Raw genomic sequence first — 18612 nt, 5'->3', positions numbered from 1 at the left:
ACTCTCCTAATTACCTTTAGGAACAGAATCGCGCATCCACTCATTAGAATGCTGTTTCCGGTACCAGCCCCTGACCAATTCATGACATAATTTCTACATCTCCTAAATGACACAATGGATGGTTTACAATGTGGTGAGTGCTTTACCTACATCAGTACCAACCAACATGGAGTAGGACAGTTTGAGATAAATGATGTGGAGATCACTACATAAATTATAGAAACCCTACTTCTACTAATGCCCTGATACATTTTCAGAACTAACCCCCCCACACACGTGAAACACTTTCTCCTATATGGCCAACGTTTGCGTAAAAAAAATTGAATATCATAATTCTTTGGAAGTAGAGGAAAAATTAAAGGGCATTTGTCAGCAGATTTGTACCTATGACTGGCTGACCAGTTACATGAGCGCTTGGCAGCTGAAGGCATCTGTGTTGGTCCCATGTTCATATGTGTTGCATTGCTGCGAAAAATTATGTTTTAATATATGGGGGTGTTGCTGTTACACCTAGACACTCTGCTCTCTCTGAAACTGAATCGCACAGGGCAAAGGCATTCTGTGGAGATCCGGTGACGTACCAGGCTCTCCATGGGGCTGCTAGGTGGAGGCTTCCGTCCAGCAGTGAGCCCGGTGACATCACCGGCACTGATGGGCGGGCTTTAGCTCTGCCCTAGCCTGTAAAACAGCTAGGGCAGCGCTAAAGCCCACCCATCAGAGCTGGTGACGTCACCAAACGCACTGCTGGGGGGAAGCCTCCGCCCGGCAGTGTGTTATGATAAATAAAAGAGCCCTTGCCCTGCGCGATCCTGCGCAGGGCAAGGAAGAGCATCGGAGTAAGAACTGCTCCGATGCTCAAGTCAGGGGTGCTGCCTGGGTGAAATTATGGGTATGTCCGGGTTCAGCTCTGAACCCAGACAACCCCTTTTAATAGGTACAAATCTGCTGCTGGACACCCTTTTAAAAGGGTGTAATAAAGTATTTTGTTATTCATGGCCTATCCTTAGGTCTTTAGTATCTGATCGGTGGGGGTCCAATACCCTGCGCGTCTGCTAATCAGCTGGTTCAGGGTATCCTCAGTGCCGGCAATACACAAAATCCGTCCATTTTGTAGTGGACGATGCTAGTGGCTATGCTGCTCTCATTGAAGTGAATGATATTTCTTCAATCATTCCAGATAGGAATAAGGTTACTGGTAATTATTCCGAATGGCAGATATGTTGTCTGGAAAATACTGATAGCAGAAATCTTTAAAGAGCAAAGCGTATACTCTAAGATATTTGACAGCCTGTAGTTTCGGTAGTAATGTGTGGCTCGTACATGACCTTGGCCAACTATCCCTGGCTCCGGATGCGCAGCAGGAGGCTGGACGGTGAGCTGCGAGCTGAAAGGTACTTGTCAGCAGCCGCTCTATCTAATATGGGGAATTGCTCAGGAATTCTCTCAAATGTGCATTTGCCGTCAGGATGAAGAAATCTTTTGTTGAAAGGCCCAATAAAGGTTTCTTTGTTCTGTGGAAAAGGCGATCGTCGGCTCCACGTTTCTCCGTATATAGACTTCTGGAAAAATGAGGTTTGTCCAACTCCTAGTGTTTATGATTGGTGGGGGTCCGACTGTTGGTACCCTCACCCGTCCAGAGATTAATTTTCACTTTTTCCCTGAACTGCAGCGCAGCTCCATTCAAGTCCGTGTTCCCTCGGAGCACCACTGAGGAAGGGGCTACAGCGCAGAATCGGCACTGCTACACCTTCATTCAGACCTACCAATATGTCATGTACACCTCTTTCAGCACAATTTTATGGACTCCTATTTTATGTATGGTACACTAAAAATGTCTGTTGCCTGTGGGTCACCAGCTGTCCTAAAGTTATGACTTGCGGCTGCAGCAGGTTGTCAGGGCTTGCTGGGAGATGTAGTTGACAGTAGCTAGTGAGCTGCAGATTGCTCTGTTAGGATATACCTACAGGCCTACCCTTCATGTAAAAACTAGGTGCTTTAAGGCTGTCGACACTACAGATCCCAGCATGACATGTCAGTCTGTAGAAGGCTGCTGCAGTGAATTTGATTTGTAATCCTCCCTGCTGAATTTTGCTGATTTTTCTACTTTTCTCTCCAGGAATGGCATACAGTCAGGGGCCCAGGGCTGAAAAGCGCAGCGCTTGATGATTCAGAGACTGAGGGGATGGAGGCTGCGCGGTCTGCTGGATTAAAAGGCTGAATTATCCTCCCCATTGTTAAGCAGCGCTAGACAAACTGCAGCGTCAGTCATCTCTGTACTGAGGCACATGCAGATCCATACGGAAAGTTACCGCCATGTCTGTTAGCGCTACAGAGGGGGACATCCCTAGGTTCTTCGTCGGTTGTGAGGAATCTGACGAAGCTTTGGAACACGGCAAAGCTGAAAATGTGGACAATCTCTTTGAAACCATTGAAGATGACGACGATGATGATGATGATGAAGAGTATGACTCTGTACGTATGATGTCATTTTCTCATTCCTTTCGTAGTCTAATTTCTCTGTAGCCTTGGTCGTGCTGTACCATCTATGCCTCCAGTGTGGATTTTTAGGAAGGCTTTTTTATTGAGCTGTTATTTTCCAGAGTTCTTAAAGTTGTTATCCACTTTGGACAATCCCATTTTCCATCCCATTCCTTGATAAGGTAATTATGGGATATTCTAGAGCTGGAACCCATAAAAATTGCCTGTAGACTGTGGGTAGCAAATGTTTGATTCCACTGATTTCTATTAAAATCAATAGACTGTCGTTGTAATATACAGATGTATTAGACCCTCTGTGCTGCTAATAGCGAATGGAGAACCTCGTTCTAGTCACCAAACACAATGTTTAAAACCGATGTTCTGCAGCTCTGTACATAGCTTGTCATCACTCTTATCTGTACCTGTCCCCACAGGGGGTGACAGTATAAATTCCAAATCGGGAAACTGGAGTACCCGGCAGAAATCCCACACAAACACTAGGAGAACATACAAACTCCATGAAGGTGTTTTCTCTGGTGGGATTCAATCCCAGATCTGCAGGGAAGCAGAGCTAACCTCTGAGCCACCACGCTGCCCTCTCTATTCATATATACAACCCCTGTAATTCACATTATTTTTCTAAAGTTTTCTGGTCAGTATTTTGTATCAGTATTTGTAAGCCAAAGCAGTGAGTCCAAAATTTGAGGTGCAGATCTTGTCTCTTTTTATGATCCTTGTCTGGTTTTGACTTATAAATACTAATGCAAAGTACTGACAAAATTATAAGTGACCTTAGGTCGCCTTCACACTTATATGTTGGATACGTGTAAACGATACCGTAGGGCGAGATTAGGCATGGTGGACTTTACGGAAAATCTGCACCACCATCCGTATTCACATTTTATCTGTCGCCATTCAGAGTTTTATAATATGCCTTTATTTCATCTTGCAGCCCCCAGAAAGGCAGATTGTGGTGGGGATCTGCGCCATGGCCAAGAAGTCCAAGTCAAAACCCATGAAAGAAATTTTGGAACGTCTGTCGTTATTCAAGTACATCACCGTGGTCATCTTTGAGGAAGACGTCATACTGAATGAACCTGTAGAGAACTGGCCTTTGTGTGACTGCCTCATTTCTTTTCACTCCAAAGGTAACATATGAAATGAGGTGGAGCAGATGGGAATAGCGTCTGGGGTTGGCGGGCGGCCTGCACAGCACAGGTACATGCCTGCGGTTGTCGTTTTGGAAAGCCTTGCACTTTAGGGTTGTCATAATGCCAGAATTTGAGCTTCGGCTTTGATACCAAGTAAATTATCACGATACTCGATACCAAATTGCCTCACGTTAACAGTAACCCCATCAAGTACCTCCTCACCCCATGGACCACAACGGAATTCGGAATCCATATCGGGATTCTCCGCTAACCGGAAGCCGAACTTAAAACAGAAGTTCGCTCAACACTAGTGGTGAGGTGTCGTGATCCCCCTTTCCGGTTGACCGCTCACTCCACTAGGGCGGTCGGGGCATCCTGGGCGGTCTGGCATCTGGCCTCTGCCTCCGCCTCCTAGGTCTGCAAGCACCTGGGCCTCAGTTCACACCTTCTCCAGGTTTTACCACATCCATTCCTTGGCCTCCTCTGATGCCAGTTTGGTTCTGCAAGCGGCGGTGCATTAGGTTTTTCGCATGGCTGTTTCTTCCCACCCTCAGGGACTGCTTTGGGATGTCCCATGGTGCTGTGTCCCCCAATGCCATTCATGAGAAACATGGATTTTTGTACATACCATAAAATCCTTGTCTCGGATGCATTGGGGGACACTGATCCCTCCCTTGTTTTTTTTTCTTCGTTCGGTTTCCCGGGACTCTTCGATTTTGGTCCTCTTTCTGGTTTAGGACATGTTGGCTTCACTTTTCGCTCTGGATTTTGGTGCTCCTACTGCTTTAGTACCAACTGGCTAGTTTAGTGTCTGTGCAGAGGGCATAGCCCATCTGGGTGGAGCCAACACTTTTCCTTTTTTAGTGTCTGCCTCCTATTGGCAGCTGGGCATATACCATGGTGCTGTGTCCCCCAATACATCCAACGAGAAAAGGATTTTACGTTAAGTACGAAAACCCATTTATCTTCTGACAGCCTACTTGTTTTACTAGAAGAGGCTGCAATACACTTTTTATATAATACAAGGAACACAGTTGGTGCTGAATGAAATTACCTGAATATAAATGGAAGTTTACACCTCCTAGAGGCGGTTACTGCAGCGCTACTTTCATTGAAGTGAATGGTCACCAGCTGTGTCCACTACACAATGGATGGAGCTGTGTAGTACCAGCGCCAGGAGCTACTGCAGAACAGCTAGCTGGCGGTGGTGCAGGATGTCAGACCCCCCACCTATCAAGTAGTGATGGCCACTTCTGAGAGTAGGCCATCACCTTTAAAGTGTTGGACAACCCCTTTGTTTTTTCTGAAGGGCCACCTGTTATTGGTGGATACAGATTTTATTTTTTCACCAAGTCCGCTAGCAAGTTTGTGTATGTGGCTCAGCCTGACTGCCCAATTGTTAGAGGAAGCAAGGATTGCGCAGGTTGCTTTTTAATGTTGCAGTCTGCCTCCCTATTACACTCTTGGCAGATTTGACTCTGCATCAGTATAAGGCCCCTTTCACACGGGCGAGTTTTCCGTGCGGGTGCGATGCGTGCGGTGAACGCACTGCACCCGCACTGAATCCTGACCCATTCATTTCTATGGAACTGTGCACACGAGCAGTGATTTTCACGCATCACTTGTGCGTTGCGTGAAAATCGCAGCATGCTCCTCTTTGTGCGTTTTTCACGTAACGCAGGCCCTATAGAAATGAATGGGGTTGCGTGAAAATCGCATGCATCCGCAAGCAAGTGCGGATGCGGTGCGATTTTCACGCATGGGTTCTAGGTGACAGTCTATTTACTGTATTATTTTCCCTTATAACATGGTTATAAGGGAAAATAATAGCATTCTGAATACAGAATGCTTAGTATAATAGTGCTGGAGGGGTTAAAAATAATAAAAAAAAGTTAACTCACCTTCTCCTCTTGTTCGCGTAGATGCCGGTCTGTTCTTTAGCTGTGGGCTAAAGGACCTGTGGTGATGTCAGATCACATGCTCCATCACCATGGTGATGGACCATGTGATTGGAGCATGTGATCTGACATCACCTCAGGTCATTCAGCCCACAGCTAAAGAACAGACCGGCATCTACGCGAACAAGAGGAGAAGGTGAGTTAACTTTTTTTTATTATTTTTAACCCCTCCAGCACTATTATACTAAGCATTCTGTATTCAGAATGCTATTATTTTCCCTTATAACCATGTTATAAGGGAAAATAATACAATCTTCAGAACATCAATCCCAAGCCCGAACTTCTGTGAAGAAGTTCGGGTTTGGGTACCAAACATGCGCGATTTTTCTCACGCGAGTGCAAAACGCATGACAATGTTTTGCACTCGCGCGGAAAAATCGCGCATTTTCCCGCAACGCACCCGCCTCTTATCCGGGCAAAAAACATGACGCCCGTGTGAAAGAGGCCTAAGAGGGTGAGAAGATGGCGTTGTAACATGTTTTAGCTACAGCTTTTTTGTACGACTGCACATAAGCAGATGAGGTACCGTGAGGCAGATTTATAGACCTGCACCTGATTTATCACAGTGGATCAGGCTGACCACGGACAGATAGTCTAACTGTACTATTGGTTGGCTTATGTTGCAACAGAATTCTATGCCGAAATTGTGACAATTTTGATGCAAAAGGGTGCTCCCTGTGCCACAAAGTCAGGCCCCCTCGGTGACCTAAGCGCAATGAATTTTTCCAAGACTAGCTGCCAAAATCTGGTGCAATTTATGACAGTGTTTAGTTGCACTCACTTTAGTAAATGTGGGCCAATCGTCTCACGTATTGCAAAGTGTGTGAGAATTGACAATTCTCATGTCCCCTTGGATTATTATTTTTTTCTGGGCGGAAATTGACTTACCGTGTGGGTTTCAAATGAAATAGCATGTCAATTATGTTCAAAATATATATCAAGGTCTGGTTGGCACTCAATCAATTGGACTCATGTGGATACAGCAGTTTATTAACACTAAGATAAAATACCCACAATAGTAAAAAATCTCCAATCTATAAAAATGCCAAAAATTGCATACAATATATTTTTTTTATATCAAATAAACATAGTTTGTTAATACTACTAATACCTGTAGAAACTGGAAATAACGACATCGCATTGAGCGGGAATTGAGCCCTTTTTGTAAAGTGAGGATCACGGCTAGATGTAAAGTGGAGACCATTGCTAGATCAATGGACCAATAAACAGGAGGGAGGAAAAATAAGGGTGAATATATACCTGCAGTCGAGTATGAAAAAACGCATATTTGAAAGTTAAAATTCAAACTGGATGTCAGAGAATGTGATCAGCTATTTGGATAGAGCTAGAGTGTGCCATTGGATATATTTATTTGATATAAACATTTTTATTGTATGCAATTTTGGGCATTTTTATAGATTGGAGATTTTTTACTATTGTGGGTATTTTATCTTGGTGTTAATAAACTGCTTGTAGCCACATGAGTCCAATTGATTGAGTGCCAACCAGACCTTGATATATATTTTGCACATTATAACCATTTTTAGACTGGGTGAGTCTTACCGGTTGGAGCACAGAGTACCGTTCAGATAGGCAGGAGAGCCACCTATCTAATTTTATTATACAGCAATTTTAGCTGCGGACTTCACCCTTTTTTTGCTTTGGCAAAACTGCATCAAATCCGCTCCAAAAAATGCAATTCGACATTGCAGATTTTGGTGCGGATATGCTGCAGATACGCACATAAATCCACATGGAAATTTGTGTGGATCTTGCGTGCATTCACCTGCACCCTAAATACCAGATGGCGCCATACTATGTAAGAGAATGTCATAGTTCTCCACTGGATGGTTTTTAGCAACCTTTAAATAGATGAGCGTGGCCCCTTATCCACATACTTTAGCTCTGCGTCTATTTCCTGTTTCATAAGGGTCTTCTGTGTACATCTTAATGAGGTTTTAACCCTTTTTTTTTTTTTTTTTTTTTTTTTTTTTAGGATTTCCACTGGATACATCAGTTGCTTATGCAAAGCTCCGGAATCCATTTGTTATCAATGACTTGAATTTGCAATATCAGATACAAGACAGGTGAGGATTCTTGTAACATGTTATAGCCATGTCCAGTATCTATGGGTGAGAATTGGGATTGTGGAGATATATAATACTCTTTCTAGAAAACACTTTATTCAAGTGAGAAATCAAATCAAAGTAATCTTGTAATAACTTGTAAATGCACATGAGATGATCCCATTAGTGAAATCTGTGGTCACAGACCACCAGGATGGTACTGCATTGGAAATCAGACACGTTTTAAGCAATTGGCCATCATCTAGCCATTCAGGTCAATGTCTGTGTGTTTTTCTTCTCTTCCCTTCTTTGAGCAGTACCAGAGGGATTTAAATGGTCTCTTAGTGGTGGCCAAAGATCAGACTTTACCAGTGTCATCTTCTGACTTCTCTATCACATATCAGAAGATATTTTTGTGTTATAGTATTTCCTCTTTAAGCAAATACAAAAATGCCTGTGCTTGTGGCCCTTAGGATCACTGCTTGTGAACCAAGCGAAACCTGAGACCTCGCACTACAAACATTAAAGGGGTTCTCCGGGCTTTTAGTATTGATGACCTATCCTCAGGATAGTGGGAATAGTAGATGTAGAGCAGCACCCACTGACCATCAAACGACCACACCGGAATGCATCAGCCAAACCACGGCCACAGATCCTCAGCAGCCCACCGAATAGTACAAACAGGTAACGGCAGCATCTCCAGCGACTTCTTTATTGGACAGACTTCACAGAAAGTGCGCCATAAAAATAAGCAGCTACGTTTCGGCTACTACATGTCCTTTGTCAGGCCTAATACAGAGTGACACTATCCCCCCGTTTAAAGTGCATGCAGCTCCCCCCACATACTGGGAGAGCCAATACAATACAAACATCGCCCACACATTTAATAACATGACCAATCCACAGCAAATACTCATTAGACTAATTGCTTTCAGCTGTAGATAACTTACTTACACCTGTGCTCACCTCACCTAGCCAAACCCGGAAGTAGCCATTCATCAAGGGACATCAGGACTGCAACATCACGTCTGAAAAAGTGCACTGCGCATGTCATTACTCTGGGGAGTGGGCGTGTCCTCTATGACTATCATGGGATCACCACATGACCCCTCTGCAAAACATGCCATTCCTTCCTTAAAACATTGCATATAGCGCCACTATGTGCACCAAATGTGGAAACAAAATGAACACGTTCCTTGGTTCTGGCATCCGGTGTGCTGTGAAGTGTGCACGTGTCCGTCACCACCACTGCTCCCCCCTTCTCCGCAGACTTGATTGTGATATCCTTATTACATTCCAATTGCATTAATGCTTCCCTTTCTCCATGCGACAGGTTATTCTTATTCCTCACCCCCTGTTCTCTCAATGCGGGTATTTTTCTCGAGACAATCTCAATATAGGATTCTATAACGTGGTTATTTTGTGGTGGTACAAAGGTACTTTTTTCTTCAGCTGAAATTTAGATAATGCTAATTAAACCATATCTTTATTAGCAATATTACCCCCATCTTCAACTGTGGGGAAAAAAGAATTCAATCTCAAACGTCAAAAAAAAAACTATGTAAATCCAATTCAATCCCAAACCAATAGCTCTCGGTAGTGGGACAAAAGGACAATCCACGACTTAAAGGGACTCTGTCACCAGTTTCTAACCCCCCCTTTTAAAACTATTGTTCTCTCCATGGTGCCCTTGTCATTACAAAGCTGTTGTTATAAGATAAATCCGCCGTCTAGTTTTGATAAAAATCGCTTTTATCTAACCTGTCAATCTTCTGGATAAGGTGCCCAGGGCGTTTCTGAAGGTCTGAATCTGCCGCTCTCCGCCGCCGCCATTGGTGCCCAGCTCCTCCCATGATCCTTTCAGCGCCACCTCGATGTAATGAAATCCGCCTCCGGCTCTCCTCAGTGCCCCCTCCTCCTTTTCAAAGATCCCGCGCGTGCGCACAGGCCTGTGCCTGATGCGCCCGTGCGGACTTTTAGATTCTGCCTCGTTGAACGAAGTGCGCATGCGCGCGAACGCGCTTCGCTCAACGAGGCAGAATCTAAAAGTCCGCACGGGCGCATCAGGCACAGGCCTGTGCGCACGCGCGGGATCTTTGAAAAGGAGGAGGGGGCACTGAGGAGAGCCGGAGGCGGATTTCATTACATCCAGGTGGCGCTGAAAGGATCATGGGAGGAGCTGGGCACCAATGGCGGCGGCGGAGAGCGGCAGATTCAGACCTTCAGAAACGCCCTGGGCACCTTATCCAGAAGATTGACAGGTTAGATAAAAGCGATTTTTATCAAAACTAGACGGCGGATTTATCTTATAACAACAGCTTTGTAATGACAAGGGCACCATGGAGAGAACAATAGTTTTAAAAGGGGGGGTTAGAAACTGGTGACAGTCCCTTTAATACATCCATCTGTACATTGTCCAGTTCTACCGAGGAAATCTTCACAACCAAGTGTTTTATTTCCTCTGGTCGCTCTGCCGTGAGCCTCCTTGTTGTGACCGGGGAAAATGGGTGGTGGCGGGATCCTTCTGGGACCTGTGATGTTTACTGCCGCCCCGTCGACATTTCCTTCTCTTATGTTTTGTTGTTGTCCTAAAAAAACGGACTTCCCAGATTCATCAGTCGAGTCAGAATCGCAGGTGGTAAATCCGAATTGCCAATAATCGCACCTCCTTCCTTTTCTTCTCCTGGGTCTATTTTTTCCCCACAGTTGAAGATGGGGGTAATATTGATAATAAAGATATGGTAAATTTCAGCTGAAGAAAAAATGTACCTTTGTACCTCCACAAAATAACCATGTTATAGAATCCTATATTGAGATTGTCTCGAGAAAAATACCCGCATTGAGAGAACAGGGGGTGAGGAATAAGAAGAATAACCTGTCGCATGGAGAAAGGGAAGCATTAATGCAATTGGAATGTAATAAGGATATCACAATCAAGTCTGCGGAGAAGGGGGGAGCAGTGGTGGTGACGGACGCGTGCACACTTCACAGCACACCGGATGCCAGAACCAAGGAACGTGTTCTATTTGTTTCCACATTTGGTGCACATAGTGGCGCTATATCCAATGTTTTAAGGAAGGAATGGCATGTTTTGCAGAGGGGTCATGTGATCACATGATCGTCATAGAGGACACGCCCACTCCCCAGAGTAATGACATGCGCAGTGCCCTTTTGCAGTCCTGATGTCCCTTGATGAATGGCTACTTCCGGGTTTGGCTAGGTGAGGTGAGCACAGGTGTAAGTAAGTTATCTATAGCTGAAAGCAATTGGTCTAATGAGTATTTGCTCTGGATTGGTCATGTTATTAATGGTGTGGGCGATGTTTGTATTGTATTGGCTCTCCCAGTATGTGGGGGAGCTGCATGCACTTTAAACGGGGGGATAGTGTCACTCTGTATTAGGCCTGACAAAGGACATGTAGTAGCCGAAATGTAGCTGCTTATTTTTATGGCACACTTTCTGTGAAGTTTGTCCAATAAAGAAGTCGCTGGAGATGCTGCCGTTACCCGTTTGTTTGTAGTATCCTCAGGATAGGTCACCAGTATCAGATTGGCGGGGGTCCGACACCTGGCACCCCCGGTGATCAACTATATTAAGGGCAGGTGCATGCAGTGCGCACGTACTGTCTCCCTTCTCTGTTCCTGCTCGCTGCTGCTATGTCTATGGCATGTGCCTTCCCTTTATACAGCTGATCAGCAGGGGTGCCAGGTGTCGGACCCCCGCTGATCTGATATTGAGGATGGTTCATTAATATTAAAAGCCCGGACAGCCCTTGTAATTACACCCCCTTCCCTGGAATGATATGGAATATCTGCTGTAGTATTAATCACATCACCAACCTCTGTCTCAATTACGGTGTCATTAGCCAGACATTAGAAGTGACAATCTGCGGGCTCCTGCAATGCCAAAGAAGAGAACTAGTGATCATTTGGATGTCAGATTTCTGTAGAGCAGCTAGACGCTCGGAGACGGTGTACCCGAATTGGGCCTTTGCACTTTGGCTTCACATGTCTGTACTTTTGCTTACAGGAGGGAGGTTTATAGGATCCTTAAAGATGAGGGGATTTTGCTTCCGCGATACGCTGTCCTTAATCGTGATCCGAACAAGCCAGACGGTACGTAACAGGATAGTAATGAGCCTATCCACTCTACATTGTGTTCTATGTTCCTCGCCTAGTACTGCCATGGATTTTTGGCGCTTTAGAAAAATATGGTTTTCGAATCACAATTCCGGGCAAACTGAACTTCGGATCATCCGTATGAAACTGGTTCCAGCAGCCCCTAGCGCTGGAAAGAATAGTGGATGAGGCCAGAATGAGAAAGCCCTGCTGGGTTACTGCACTTCATCTTCTATTCAAGTGAATGAAAGCTGAGCTGCAGTACACAGACACAGCCACCACAGTGGATGGAGCCTTCCTGTGCCTGCCACAAACTGCTGATCAGGTGTCCACCCCCCCATCAATCAGATAGTTTGGTCATCAGTATCTAAAAGATGGATAACCCCTTTTAAGTTAGGTTATCTGTATAATACTGAACTAATGGCTGCACTGATGCCAGCTTACCGTATTGGCACCTTGAAGTGTAAATGCCTCGACAAGGCCATAGAGCACTGCAGAGCAGATCCGAAGGGGGAGGTCACATATGATGACTTGGTCCAGTGCTGACTTAGTCATTTTCATATATTCTGTCTGTACATTGGTGACCATTGGCATTTACATAATTTAGGCAGTGCAGCAATCTAAGGGATTTAACATACAGATGAGGTAAGGTTTCCATGTCTGTGGCGTTCACATATTTATTTTGTTTCCCAGAAGTGAAGCCTCAACATTGTACAGTTAAATGGTTTATCCAGGACTTTGATCGTGATGGCCTGTCCTTAGGATGGGTCATCAATATCAGATCGATGGGGGTTTGACTCCCGGCAGCCTGCAGATCAGCTGTTTAAATAGGTCTCAGTGCCTCATGAGAACCAAAGCTTCTTCCTAGGCCTGTGATGTTGCTGTACATTGGTCGTGTGGTCTATGCGCAGCTCAGCCCCATAGAAATGAATAGGCCTGAGCTGCAATACCAAGCACAGCCGCTGTACAATGTACGGTGAGGAAGCCGCACCGCTCACCCAAGACCTGTTAGCGGCGTGGCCTCTTCAAACACCTGATGATCTGATATTATCTATCCTGAGAGACCCCCTGGATGATATCATAGAGTGAACCTGTGAGGATCTTCATGCTGTCTGAACCACGGGCAGCATGAAATACTGACACAATCCCAGGTTACAGACAACTATGATTAATCTGATAGCCTGTTGGTTTTTCATTCTGCCTGTGGTTTGGGTAGCAGGAAGCTCCCGATAAGTCCCCTTTAAGGTATTTTCAGCAGTGTGGCTGGCTATAGAAACCTTAGCCTTGTTAACATAGTCAGACCTGCTAGGGAAGATTTTTTTTCCTTTAGTCGGTGACTTTCATACAGGTTTCTCTGGTATTTTGAGATAAGAACGGGGCAGAATTTTCTGTCCAGGAACAATGCACAAGCAAAGTGAAGTGCTGTAGAAATACTTCTTTAATTGAGAATAAGAAGGATGTTGTGATTTTCCATTCCAGACATTGAATTACCAATGTATTAACTTGATAAAATATTCACAACCTCAGAAAATGATGGAAGACCACAACAGATTTATGGAATGTGGAAAACTGAATATTCATTTCTCTAAAGCTGGCCAGAAACCCGAGTGATGGCCATGTCTGTAAAGCGTCGGGAAGGCTTTTTACAAGATTTTGGAGTGTGTTCCTGGGAATTTTTGCCCATTCATCCAGAACAGCATTTGTGAGGTCAGAGACTGATGTTGAATGAGAGGACCTGGCTCACAATCTCCGTTCTAGTTGATCGCAAAGGTGTTTAATGGGGTTGAGGTCAGGGCTTTCCGCAGGCCAGTCAAGCTCTTCCATACCACACTCGCCCAACCATGCCTTTCTAGACCTTGCTTTGTGCACTGGGGCACAGTCAGGCTGGAACAGAGAAGCATACAACTGTCCAAAATGTCTTGGTATTCTGAAGACTTGAGGGTTTGCTTCACTGGAACGAAGACCACTTGGTCAGCCTCTGAAAAACAAGCCCATAGCATTATCCTTCCTCCCCTAAACTTTACAGTTGGCACGGTGCAGTCAGGCAGGTAATGTTCTCCTGGCATTCTCCAAACCCAGGCTCATCCATCAGACTACTAGATGGAGAAGTTTGATTCATCACTCCATGTTTCTATAGCTCCAGGGTCCAGAAGTTGTGTGCTTTACACCATTACTCCAGCTGAGGCTTGGTGTGGTGTTTGATGTAAGACTTGTATGCAGCTGCTCATCAATGGAAACCCATGCCAAGAAGCTCCCGGCACAGCACAGTTTTTTGTGGTGAGTTTAAAGGGGTAGTCTGATCTCGTTACTAAGGCGAAATGAGACAGTCTGGACCACCAGTCAGCGGGGAAACGGCAGAGGGTTCTGGCGCTCGCTGTTTCATTAGCTCCCATTTCTGTGCATGAGAGTTACGGAAACAGCGTAACGCAGCAAGCTATGCATTCTCTCTAGCTCAGAAACTGCATATCTTGCTGGGTTACGCTGTTTTCGTAACTCTCATGCACATTAGATGGCTGTGTCTCCCCTCTATTCACATGCAAGGTCAGCTAAGCCAAGCATGCATGTGTTCTGAGAGGGGAGAAGGCTCCAACAGGGAACTCTGGCTCCAGCTGCCTGATCCATATCTCCCCTGACATTTGCCATTGGACAGAGTTGGGAGGCTGACGTACACTAGCTGTGCGGACAGTCCCGCTGAAATTGCAAGTTCGCACTTTGGGCAATTATGCGGAACGGGTGCGGACCCATTTATTTTCAATAGGGACGGAAAAGATGCAGACAGTGTGCTGTCCGTGGCCCCGAACTGCCGATCCGCGACCCCGAACTCCCTTAGGCATTTTTATTGGTGTGCCGACCCGGTGTTTTGCAGATCCGCAAAACACTGAAGACATGTGAATTGACCCTTAAAGTGGTGGTTGTTTTTCACATTTTTATACTGCACCCTTCTCTGTATAACAGTTGGAAAGTGTTACTGCTGGAAGGTGTCCGGCTTGTATAGCACATGACCAGCGTGCCATCTGTTCACATTCCTTATTAAGTAGTACCAGCCATTGCAGTCATCAAAGTATAATGACCGGGACATTCAGGTCATTTTATCCTTGAGACTCTTTAAGCCAGTACATACCTGTCATCACCTGTTTCCAGCCATTGACACTGACCATAAGATCACAAGTGTGGATGATAAGACTATTAAGGCTGACTTCTATAGGGCAAATACCCAGTCTCCTCGGACAGGGCCGGTGTGTTCCTCACTACGTTGTTGCATGTACAGTATATGAAAATGCATCCGGTTCTACAGTAATTTCACTTAATTTCTTCAGCCTGAAATCTGTGGAATTTGGTAGAGGTTTGCTTTTAGAATGTGTTTCTGTAGTATTACATGTGGAGCACTGGGCCCTACAGCAGAACATACTCTGGGTTATGACAAGGTTGACCTCACTGTGAATTATAATCCAAAGCAGTCAGCTCCATGAATATCTGTTATACTAAGCAGAGCACCTGTATGTAGGGAATAGGAGGCCATGGAGCAACGTCTGAGCAGAGATGAGTCCTCAAGGTGGCCATCATTTAATGTGCGGAGTCTCCACCAATGGCAGATATTGAAGGGAGAGTAATTTGACGCATCTTCAGTTTCGACTTCACCAAACCTTTGGTCCTCAAAGGAGATTATTCCCCTCTTATTGAGAACACATGCACATTCGGCCAAAAGTGGGTGTGTGGGTTGGGAGAGAATCTGGGGAAATAAGCCCTCTGAAGTGACAGCTGTCTAAGATGTTTGGCCACATTTACTGTCCTGCAGTGATGAACCTTGAGGTTTTGGCAGATAAAACCTATAGACTGGACAGTTTAAGGAAAAGTTCTTCAATTTCAATCAGTTACTTTGTATATTTTAAAGGTGTTATCTAGGATTAGAAATACATGGGTTATATGTGGTATTGTAGTTCACCTCTATTTAAGTAACTGTGGCGGCGCTGCAGTACTACACACTACCTGTAAACAGATGTGGCGCTATTTTCTAAAGAGAGCAGCCATCCTTTTCTAATCCTGGATTACCTCTTTAAAGGGTTATTTCCGTCTCAGCCAATGGTGGCGTGATTACAGAAGGGACCGAGCAGCCTATGTCATGCTGTTAACATAATTTGATGGGAGTTACAGAAATGGCGCAGCATCATTTCACTGTAGAATGTAGAGTTTTCATTAGTTTAGGCTGGTGTATCTATTTAAAGGGAAACAGTCTCCGTACTCCGTAAATCCTTATACAAATTGAAGGTCAAGTGTACATAGGGTGGGCCAAAGTGACTCAATGCACCCTTGCTCCTCCTGCCTACTCTTCCAGACCCTCCTTTTCCTCCTCGTCCTGTCAATCAAGGAGCAGAGTAAGGGGCTAGTAGGAGGAGGTTTGGGCCTGCCATTGGTGCACTTAGCTGCTCATGCACCAGATCTTGAAGTAAGGTATCATACATTCAGCTGAGCTAGGCCTTCAAGGAGTGTGCCTGGTTTACTAGTGGATTTCCTTGACACTGTGTTAGCCAACAACTTACAAGACTGATCCAAATAGCTGTTCGTTGGCATTTGCGGCAGGTAAAAGAGTTGTAATTTACTAAACCTCCCCTTCCCCCACCTGTCCTAGCTCCTCTTTAGGTTATTAGCGTTAACTACTGCCTAGTACCTGTAACTGTTAGGGTCCATTCACACTTCCGTATGTGTTTTGCGGATCCGCAAAACACGGACACCGGCAGTGTGCGTCCCGCATTTTGCCGACCGCACATCGCCTGCACTCTTATAGATTACGCCATTGCGGACAAGAATAGAACATGTTCTATTTTTTTGCGGATCTGGAAATGCAGATGCGGACAGCACATTCTGGTCCCACTGAAAATGAACGGGTCCGCACCTGTTCCGCAAAATTGCGGAATGGATGCGGACCCATTTTGCGGATGTGTAAATGGACTCATTAATAAGTCTTTTGTCCGCAAAATGCGGACAGTCTGTTCCGTTATTTGCAGACCGCAAAACGGAAAGGGTTACACATGGTCGTGTAAATGTACCCTTATTCTTTTTTTTTTTTTTCAGAATGTAATTTAATAGAAGGTGAGGATCACGTGGAGGTGAACGGGGAGATATTCCAGAAACCTTTCGTAGAGAAGCCTGTTAGTGCGGAGGATCACAACGTCTACATTTACTACCCAACATCTGCTGGAGGCGGGAGCCAGAGGCTTTTCCGAAAGGTGACCTTTTTTCAGTTTGATAATGTTAAAATGTGCCAGCTTGTCTGGCATCACATCTCTGACGACTTTACAGTGCCCTGTTTTGGGGGCTGTGTGACTCTATACAATTCATATGTTAGAGGGTGCATTGGATAGGTTGTCTGAGGGCTAGGGCAAGAATACATGATTCCCTTACTGCTGCACTAAAATTGAGTTTTCACGATACCAAAATTTTGATTCGATTTCAATACCAAGAATAAGTATTGTGCTACTTGATACCATTCAATACCACGCAAAAAAATAAAAATAAAACACATAAAAATACCCATACATTAAAGGGGTTGTCCGGGTTAGTATCTGAGGTTAGTATCGGAGCATCTCATGCTCCAATGAACTCCCTTGCCCTGTGCTAAATCGCGCAGGGCACGGGCTCTTTTGTTTATCACAACTCACTGCCAGGCTGAAACTTCCGGCAGTGTGTTCCGTGACGTCATCGGCTCTGAGGGGCTGGCTTTAGCACTGCCCTAGCTGTTTTACTGGCTAGGGCAGTGCTAAATCCCGCCCATCAGTGCCGGTGACGTCACCAGGCTTCCTGGTAGCCCCATAGAGAGCCCCGATACATCATCGGATCTCCAAAAAATGCCTTTACCATGCGCGATTTAGCGCAGGGCAAAGGAGAGCATCGGAGCATGAACTGCTCTGATGCTCAAGTCAGGGGGGCTGCCGTGAAAATGGAGGTATGTCCAGGTTCAGCTCTGAACCCAGACAACCCCTTTAACCCATGGGGGTCTTCAGATCTTATATGCCCCACCTTTTGGAAGATGATTAACATGGCATAGATCATGGATGTCAAACTCATGGCCCTCCAGATGTTGCAAAACTACAACTCCCATCATTCCCTGATAGCTGTAGTATGCCCAGGCATGATGGGAGTTGTAGTTTTTGCAACAGCTGGAGGGCCATGAGTTTGACATCCCTGCCATAGATCCACAAAAAATGTGTTTGTCCTCCAGGAATGGGCGGTATTTAACCATGTCATTTCCACATATGAAACTCATTACAGTCTCTCAAATTTAAAATGTAAAATCTCCTTCGATTCATCTTTAATAAATAATAACCGGACACTTTCTTTAAAAATAAATATGTCTTCACCGCCGTCTCTTATATCGCTTCAATATTATCTCCCTTATCCCTAACCGACCTTTCTTAGATCTGCCCTAATTTATTCTGTCATATGTTCTAGACCCGCCTACATGCGAATTCTCTTCCTCTGACTCATCAGTGAAAACCTTTCTGCATTCCGCTTTCTGTATTCTTGCGGTTTCGCATTCTACCACTACTTTATAACTACAACTTGCTCTTCATTTCACATTTCTCCTCAATACATCCACACCGATTTCATGTCCCATTCAAATTTGTTTAGTCCTTTTGGTTGTAGCATGTCTGGGAAGGTTCTCATTTATCCAGGTCATGGTATATCTGTAAAGAATAAATCAAGGCAACTGGACCCACTGTAGACCTTTTGAAAACGTTTCACTCGCCCTTTCAACGAGCCCTCTCAATTCTGAGTGTTTTTTTTTTTTTTTGCTTGTAGCGTTTGCATTTTATATATACATTCCGCTTCCTTCTTATTAATA

General features: G+C 44.9%; 1 protein-coding gene across 11 annotated transcripts in view; it reads left to right on the top strand.

Annotated features, from left to right (window-relative positions):
- The window catches only part of PPIP5K2 (diphosphoinositol pentakisphosphate kinase 2), a 133599-nt gene that overhangs the window by 19494 nt on the left and 95493 nt on the right, over nt 1-18612 (top strand). For all 11 annotated transcript variants that reach the window (XM_044275957.1, XM_044275961.1, XM_044275959.1 and 8 more), the window contains exons 2-6: nt 2117-2472; nt 3431-3626; nt 7584-7674; nt 11683-11768; nt 16842-16996. In XM_044275957.1, the coding sequence (XP_044131892.1) occupies nt 2314-2472; nt 3431-3626; nt 7584-7674; nt 11683-11768; nt 16842-16996 (687 nt within the window). In that variant the 5' untranslated portion in view covers nt 2117-2313. The remainder of the gene's footprint in view (nt 1-2116; nt 2473-3430; nt 3627-7583; nt 7675-11682; nt 11769-16841; nt 16997-18612) is intronic.

This window comes from Bufo gargarizans, chromosome 1 (assembly GCF_014858855.1).
Source record: "Bufo gargarizans isolate SCDJY-AF-19 chromosome 1, ASM1485885v1, whole genome shotgun sequence".
NCBI lineage: Eukaryota > Metazoa > Chordata > Amphibia > Anura > Bufonidae > Bufo > Bufo gargarizans.
This window is presented reverse-complemented; position numbering and strand designations above follow the sequence as displayed.